This window comes from Oryzias melastigma, linkage group LG18 (genome assembly GCF_002922805.2).
Source record: "Oryzias melastigma strain HK-1 linkage group LG18, ASM292280v2, whole genome shotgun sequence".
Classification (NCBI taxonomy): Eukaryota; Metazoa; Chordata; class Actinopteri; order Beloniformes; family Adrianichthyidae; genus Oryzias; species Oryzias melastigma.
In genome coordinates this window covers 20689100-20697795 of record NC_050529.1, presented here as the reverse complement: position 1 = coordinate 20697795, position 8696 = coordinate 20689100, and the positions used below count along the sequence as shown (strand labels likewise).

The 8696-nt window shown below is 39.5% G+C and overlaps 1 protein-coding gene across 1 annotated transcript in view; it reads left to right on the top strand.

Moving 5' to 3' along the window:
* Window positions 1-8696, top strand: part of LOC112155630 (ribonuclease kappa-A) — a 12841-nt gene continuing 4145 nt past the window's right edge. The window contains exons 1-3 of the mRNA XM_024287359.2: window positions 1-359; window positions 2631-2768; window positions 6711-6892. Of these exons, the coding sequence (XP_024143127.1) occupies window positions 6818-6892 (75 nt within the window). The 5' untranslated portion in view covers window positions 1-359; window positions 2631-2768; window positions 6711-6817. The remainder of the gene's footprint in view (window positions 360-2630; window positions 2769-6710; window positions 6893-8696) is intronic.

Here is an 8696-nt window from a genome sequence, read left to right as displayed (position 1 = left end):
CAACTCCCGTCATGCACCGCGCCCGAGATCAGCCTCGAATCGAATTTTCTTTTTTTGCAAAAAATTAATAAAAATCACAGGAGCTGTTCTGATCCAAACTAAATACATGTATGGGTTCCTATTGTTCTGGAGAACATTTTGCTTAAGACGGAAAATCGCTACGTGGACGTTTAGATTTTTTTCAATTTTTTTTGTGTGTGCGCGTGACGGCTGCGCGCGGAGCTCAGGAGGCGGCGGTTGGCGCCACATTCAAACCCGTCCGCCGACAGAGAACGAGGCTCAAAAAACAGCGCAGTTATGCTCTTTTTTTCCATCTCAGTTTAAACACTGCTGTTAATATGGACTCTCGTAAACGGGAGGTAAGTAATACTGTCATTTTTTAATGACGTGTGTGTCGTTTCGTGTTAAAACGTACAGTGTTTGTGCAGTCTTTGTGGAGGAGTTGGGTTTGTGATCTGCCTTCGTGGAAACGTGTGACCTCCGGCTTTAGCGGCTGTGGACTCTAAAGCGGGACTGCTGAGCCAAACCCTCACTGTGGTTCGTTTTGAATCAGAAAGCTCAGGTTAACAGCGCGCGCACGCTTTGACAGCTCCGCTCAGTGAGGAGTCGGACACTCCCACCGGGGACAGCCCCCCCTCTCAAGGAGACCCCAGCCTACCAAGCACGACCCCCTTTGCCATCCTCTCATCTTTTATTTTTTCCATTCATTCTTTTCTGTAGTTACAAACTAATGTAAACTTTTTTTGTACAAAGACAGAAAAAAAAGGACCGCCGGAAATCGATTATTGACTGTACATGAGAACTGGACTGAGCAATCGCTGCCCCCTCAGGTTCCAAACTGCTGGCTCCAAGAAGCCCCCCCCCCCAAAAAAAAAATAATAAAAATAAAAATAAAAGAAATCTATAAAATACAAATAGAGGTGCTTACGTCTTAAATCAAGAACATAAGAGGAGCTTGTGAAATGAGGTGAGATCTTGCCTGGACCCCCACGTGTAGGGAGGGTATTGGAGATCTTGTATTCAATCTAGCAGTTGATCTCTTCTGTCTAATCGGTTTACCTATAAATCGGTTCATCCCAGTCTTGTTTAGGTCTGCAATCTTGTCTCTGGTGTCCTTTGACAGCTCTTTGATCTTGGTCATGATGGAGAGGTTGCAATCTAACTGTTTAAGGGTATAGACAGGTGTATTTTATGCAGATTTCAAACAGGTGACATTAATACAGGTAACCAGTAGAGGATAGAAGAGCTTCTTAAAGAAGGAACTGGTCTGTGTAGGACATAAATCCATATTTTCTGCACTATTATCAAATCACATTATTACAAAAATTCAATGATGGGATTTTCTGGATTATTTTTCATTCTGTCTCTCGCAGCTGAAGTGTTTCTATTAGGGCTGTCAGATTTGTCGCGTTAAAATCGCATTAATCTGACATGTGCTTGACGCCGACAATTTTTTTGACGCATTAATCGCAGATTTTTCTCATACGTGCCTTTCCATACCGCGCGTCCCTCCTTTAACTCACCGGCTGCTCTCACTAGCTCACGGGCGGGTCTCCAACCACCCAGCTGCGAGCTAAAACCGGCTGACGCTAGGACCTGGAGAGCTACTGCACTCTAACCCAGCTGCGGTTCGTGTCCAGTACCACGTCTGGTCCCGAGATCTGCAGACCCCCGACGTTCCGAACAGCAAGCGCACCGAGGGACGTTTTAAATGTTCTGGAGGTGATCCAGCCCCAGCATAGCGGTCTGTCTGCCGGCATATTCATCACGTGAACTCCGCTGGACACGTCGCTGCATCGAGCTGCAGCCAGAGAACGCGGCGGCAGTAACAGACTGTCAAACTATCCACAGAGTATCCCGCTTTTCTCAGTCTTTAATGTTTTAAAAAACAAAAGTTAATTGGAAATGATAAATCTCTATTTCATTTATTACTGTAGTTCAGCAGAGGAGGAAAAGATTTGGTCCTGACAAAAAATGAACATGAAAGTGTTATGGAAATGTTATTTTTGATGTTTTTTATTTTATTTTACTGAACGTTGATTGAAGTTTTGAATTTAAAATGCCCTTCACTTGGGCTTTTGTTAGGCATTTTATGTTACAGCCTTTTATTGTTAAGGAAGTTTATCTCAATACAATGTTACAAAATAAAGTATTACTGACTAAAACTATTAATTTTGTCATTCTTGTTTTCATAATTAATGTAGAACTGTTAAATTGTTAAACTGTTAAATTCCACATTTTTTTCCTTAAAAAAAGGCCACATATTAATTTGCGATTAATCGCGAGTTAACTCAGGGCAATGCGATTAATCGCGATTAAAAAATTTAATCGCCTGACAGCTCTAGTTTCTATGATTAACATTGCAGACCAAACTCTTCTTTTCAAGAGAAACAACTTGCAGAATCAGTACTTTCTTGCTAAGAAAAAGATGTATATTAGTAATACCAGGACAGAGTAACACAATAACGCAAATATATTCTTCCCTTTTAAGAAGTTCATTCCATTAATTTGATATTTTAATAAATTTAGTGCCCTCCAGAGGAAATGTGGGCTAATTGACTCTTGTTTCCAGAGGAAAAAGTGTGGATGTTGATGCTGTCAGGACGCTGTTGTTCTCCATTTCCCATCAGATGTCTTAGTTGTTGCTGGAAGAGGGAAGTCTTCAGTTGAACCATGTAGATCCATCTTCACCTCACTCCAACCTCTGCGTAGAAGAAAAGCAGAATCTGGATCAGCGGAACAAATCCCGACTCTTCAAGGATCTGCAGGTAAAAATCTTTTCTTTTGAGGGTGCAATCAAACCGTTTCATCACGAGTGCAGTTTTTTTAAATATTAATGTTTGTTTGACAGCTGTCCTCTGCAGTGAAGAATGTGAACGTTTTCATTTATTCTGCTTTTACATCAAATACATTTATTTTTATTGTTATTAGAAAGTTGTTTTTTATCTACTGAAAAGTGTTAAATGCAGGAGGGAGAAACAAGGGGGTCATTTTCTGTGTTTTGATGACTTAATTTTGCAGAATGATGTTAAAAAGCAGAAAAGTGGGGAAAAACTCACCCCAGAAGATCAATAAAAACCCAATCTAAAGAAACCTCTTTGTTGTCTGTCACACTTCATACATTTAATTTCTTTTTTGTCATTTTATTTAAATGCGTTTTTGAAGATCCTGATATTTCTAACTAGAGTTTAAAGAGATAATCTGAGGATAACAAAAGTGAAAAAATGTCAAACCTTTTTTCTAATTCAATATAACATAGGTTCTTCTCTGATCATAGTTAAAAGACTAGCTCATTTGAAATGGGTTACTTTCATGTTTTAAACTTTTAAATGTTATGTGGCTCAGTTGGCTGGGTGGACGACTGGTGGCGAGAAGTTCATAGGCGAGATCCGTCACGCTGCTGCCCAACTGTGGGCTTCCCTGTGCCCTTTAATACGGGGTTGTGTCAGGAAGGAGGAGATTAATTGACAAGGTCAACAGCTAATCAAGACGTAGGACTTGCAGAACTACTGTGCTGTAAAAACATCAAAATTCCACAAAAAAGAATTTGGCGAAAACCACAATCTTGTTATAGCGAGGGACAGCTGTTCTTCAATGCACACGTACATCATCACAATCAAGTTAACGTTTCTTCTGGGTTTGTTGACCCATTTTTCTTGAAAGCAGCAGATGATGATGATGATGTTGCCCTGCATGTCCAGGGGCGCTCTAGCAGCACATCATGTTTTGTAGGTGTGATCATTACAAACCATAATGTGCTGCCTCTGTGAGCTCTGGAGCTTTCAGCACATCAACCTTTGCAACAACGAGAACCTGGCAGAGTCTTTCAGCAGCTGAACACCGATGTCCATGAAGGTCAGGAATTCTGCTGCTCGTGACCTGATTTGGTCAAGAGTAGAAATCACGACAAACTAATCCACAGGTTGGACAAACTTAAATGGCTTCATGTAGGTCGGGATTGACAGGAAAGCTCTGAAATAAACGTGTTGTGGAATAAAACTGTAAATACAGAAAAGACGGTTGTCAAACTGCATAGACTCTGTCTTCATCAACAGGATTGATTTAGACGTTGAAAATCATGTTTTTGAAGTTTTTAACATGTATGTGTGAACAAATGTAATCCGAAATCATTGCATTTCCAAGTATTTCTCCTTTTAAATCTCTGTCAGTCAAACCGTCACAGACAGATTGTTTAAATCCTTGGCTCCAAAAGCCACGCCTCCTCAGAGGGGATTTGGGAAACAGAGGTTTCAGATCAAAATGAAAAATGTCTTTAAGGACATTTAGGTTGTGGGATTTTGGTTAAAAACTTCATAGTCATAATTAAAACACTACTGGGAATGTTTTTTAAATAAAAAAATGTAATGGGGGCATTTTAAAGATAGAAATAATGTTCTACCTGAAGGTATTTGCTTTTGTGCAGTTCTGTTTTATATTTTTTTTTCCTTTAGTTCACTTTGAACTGCTTCAGGATGTGGGGCTGAAGCAGCACATCATTACTGGTACGACTTTTCTGGACTGCCAGCGTGATGCGTGCTGCTCCTGTCCGGCAGTCTCACCGCAACACTTCCCTCCGGATCGCCTTTGCCTCCGGTCAACACTACCGTAAGATCAGCACCGGAAGAACCAAGCGTCACATTTCTCTGCCGACTGGAAATAAAAGAGGTTGAAGCTGAAAAACTGTAAAACAGCTTTAAGACTAAACAAACAAAAATAAAACATCCATAACATTTGCTAGACCAACAACCTGCGTTATTCTCTGCTGAGTTTGTTTTGTCAGTGAAGGTTTTAGGAGAGCACTAACTTCATGTCTGGTCAGGCTGACTCGTCTCGCCTCTGCTGATAAGTTTTATGGTTTTACTGCCCGTCTACAGCCGGTCAGGAGGGTTTTTCATCTGTAGCCTCACAAATGAAGCTCAGCAAGTCACTTTACTGACAGCCTTTGAGGTGCTTCATCTAATGTTTTTGAGCTCAACAGTGACATCTGTTGGTTTGAAGAAGTCAGAACAGGTCATGACTGCAGCCCCTTATCATGGAAAGTTTCTTATTCAATTTTCAGATTAAACTTTTTAAAAGTAAAAAAAAAAACACGGATCAGTCATCATTACGGTCCAGTGTGTGGAAACGTATTGAATTTAGCAAAGGTGTCATGTGACCCCACAGTCTGGTAGAATGTTCTAGCAATGATTATTCTGATGTGGAAAAACAACAGTTGGCTGAACTTTATCAAACTAAAATGTGAATGGATTTGACAATCATTCTTGTTTACTTGTTTGTTTGTACACCTATGTAATTTATTATCTTGAAGAAAAACAAGGAATCTGCCTGGTAAACTTCCCCTGCAGTGTTCAGTGTCAGGTATTTATCTCTGAGTCGCACTGCTGGAAGTTTGGAATATAGATGTTCTGGATCCACTCTAGGTCAGGGAAGTAGGTCATTCAAAATGAGCCAAAATCAAAAGTGAATTGAACCATCAACCACAAATATCAAATCGAGTCATTGCTAAAATGATAGTGCTAAAAATGCATTTCTGTTACCCAAGTGAAGAGTAACAGCAGTCTGTCACATTCTTTTTGTCATAAATCTAGGGGCATTTTAAATGTTAGTCATGTCTGGGAAATGTATTTTTTTAAATCCGACCTCCAAACGGAGGGGTACAATGTCCTCTGCTGCAAGGCTAAACTGCGTTGGCGCTGAGAAGCACTTTTCTTCCCTTTGGTGCGCTCTGAACCACAGATGTTTACATTTAAATGTAAGTAATTACTTTTTGTTTTAGCATGAGCTTTTTAAAGTAATAAAACCACTGTTGTTATGTATATTCAAGTGCTGGAAGCTCCGCGCTAACGCTAGCAGACCGGCGATTATTAGTGACATCATCAAACGAAAGTGACGTCCGAAATAGGAGACACTCTTTTTTTCATAACTCTCTGTTTGGAGGGCTATATGAAGGGGAAGGGGGAAGGGAAGAATTTGGATTGAGTCTCAGTTCAAGGTTCTGCAGCCTATAATGCTAACAGCCGTTTGGTCCAGTTTCTTACTAAACCCTAGCAAGAACCTCAAAGTCACCTTTTAGAAAATACACTTCACGCTTTTGTCTCCATTAAACCATTCATCTTTAACATTTAGCAATAAATACATCGATGTTAAGATCCTCCTGCTGCAACAAATGTACTGGAATTAAAAATGCAAGAAAATCGAATGTGATATTTTCCATGATTATGACTTTGGTGCATCCTTTTTCTGTTTTACTATTGAAAATGAACGTGATAACTTCAGTGTAAAAATTCCATTTTCTTTTATTTATATGTGCTTTAAATCCTATTCTAATAATAAGCCACTGGTAGGATTCTTTTTCTCAGTTATCTGACATGTTTAAATTCAAATAATACATGACAACATTTAATTAATTAAAAGAAATCAGCCAAAACTACAAAACCAATAATTTATTGAAATCATTTGTCTTTTCTATCAAAGCTAGAGAGCCACAATAAAGTGATTGAAGGAGGAGCTTCAGAGCCAGATGCGTATCTGTCCTACAGCAGTCAGGTCACGTGATTGGATGAGGACACTTTGGGTTCCGTTTATTTCTGTTCTTCCTCATAATGTGATGACATCGGAAAAAGAGAAGCTGCAGCTGAAAGTCTGATGTTTCCCCGTAGACGCTCATAGTGCTGTGTTCAGACAACTCCAAACCACCTGATCCGTTCCAGGTTAATCATTGGAGACCTCGGGGCGCGTGCGCTCACCTGACTACACCTGTGAAAGTCTCTGGAAGCTCACATCTCGGTGTTCCAGCTGAACTAACATCCGCTCTAAGATGCGTGTGCTGTTCTGCGGACCCAAACTGGCCGCGTGCGGGATCGTTTTGAGCACGTGGGGAGTGGTTATGCTTGTGAGTTTCTCTCATTGAATGTAAAAATAATGACTGTTATTCTTATACACAGTCTATGGTTTCTCTTCGGATTCGGGGGGGTGGGTCTGTGACATCACTCTGGTACTTTCATCTGATTGCTGGGGTAGTTTGGAAGTCTTTAAAATACATGTTTAAACTGAATTACTCCTGATGGACTGAATGATTGTGGAGATCATCTGATCTGGAGGTATTGTGACCTGTCACGTGACAAACCGGCGTTAGGCACGCGGTACATAGGACCAAATTTTTATAATTTTAAGAAACGTGTGACAGAGAGATGAACTCTGAATTTCTTTTTTAAGACGACATAAAGTGTAATAGATAAATATACACGTTGTCCTGAACAATACTCTGTTTAGGATATTCAAAGATTACGTTTATTTTTGCTTTACATTTCAATGCTGAAAGTGAGAAGAATTGAGCAGTTTTGCCAATAGAGTTGAGTAGTTTTAGTATTGTTTTCAAATTTATCCGACACAAATATCTCTGATCTGTTTTAAGGGGAAAAAATGACAATGTTTAGTTTTATTGCAAAGCTTAATGAGTAATCTAAACCTCTTGAGAGCAGGCTCAAGTGTTGAGGTAATAAACTTTTACTTTTTTAGAGCCACATTAGCTGCAGTTATTTATGCAAAATGTATTTGATTGGATGAATAATCAGATTAGACTTGAACTGTGCACAAAGACCCTGAAAAATTTTATCCGATTGTTTAGATACGCTTCATGTTAGATCGGAATGAATCATTTTGACATGCGCAGAAGTATCTCAAATACGGGAAACGACCGTAGAAAAAGAAGTAGCTAGTTCCGTTGTAAACAAACATAGCTGCAGCTTTGAACAAGACGATCTTCTGAGTGTGCTTTTATTAATAATACTTTAAGTGACTTTTCGCAGGCAATTTTCTAAATCCGTGTGGTCTGTTTTTATTCTTGGTCTGTGTAAATTTGAAGAAATATGAAGATTGTTTTTTTGGTGTAAAAAAAAAAAAAAAAAAACTTTATATAATTTAATTTGACCTAAATTCAGTAGCTTGTAAGCACCTGGGGCCCGTTTCAAGAAGCAGGTTTTGTTGGAACTCTGAGTTCGTGAACTCCAAATTCGGCAAAACTCTGAGTTTTCGGTTCTAGAAAGAGAGATAACTCAAACCCGGGAAAGTGGGCGAAACCAAGCCCGTTCCAAGAAGCAGGTTAAGCTGAACTCAGAATCAATCACTATGGTAACTGAGTCTGTGAACGAAACCTGGTCGGTAGCAGGTTTTCTTCAGGAAACTTAGAGTTCTCTGCGGTCTCCGCCCCTTTTTAAAGTGAAAGATGTTCAAATATGAGTTCCTCATTAACATTTAGAGAACATTCACATTGTCACGTTTCCACCACGCAGAAACCAGAATGACATGTTCATTCATAGAGGATCATGTAGAGAGGAGGCTGGTTAATCCAGAGGAAATGTTATTTACGTCGGTAGAGGATTTGGAGGACACGAGTCGACTGACTGCAGTTTCCTGATTCATTTTTATTTCAGCGATATTATAAATAGTGAGTTTTTCCAGGGACTCGCTATTAAAAAATACAGTTTTCTTTTCCTTATTTTAAACCCTTAACAATATAAATTATTGAATGTCAAACACCGAGAAAGGATCTCAACTCATCCACCGTCGAACATTTGCGTCAAACATTAGCTCGGTCGTCAACAACGCTGCTTCCCACTGCGGAGATTGCGAGTTCGATTCTCGACTACGGAAAGTATTTTTATGCTTAAAAAAAGAATTCGGCGAATATTTTTTAA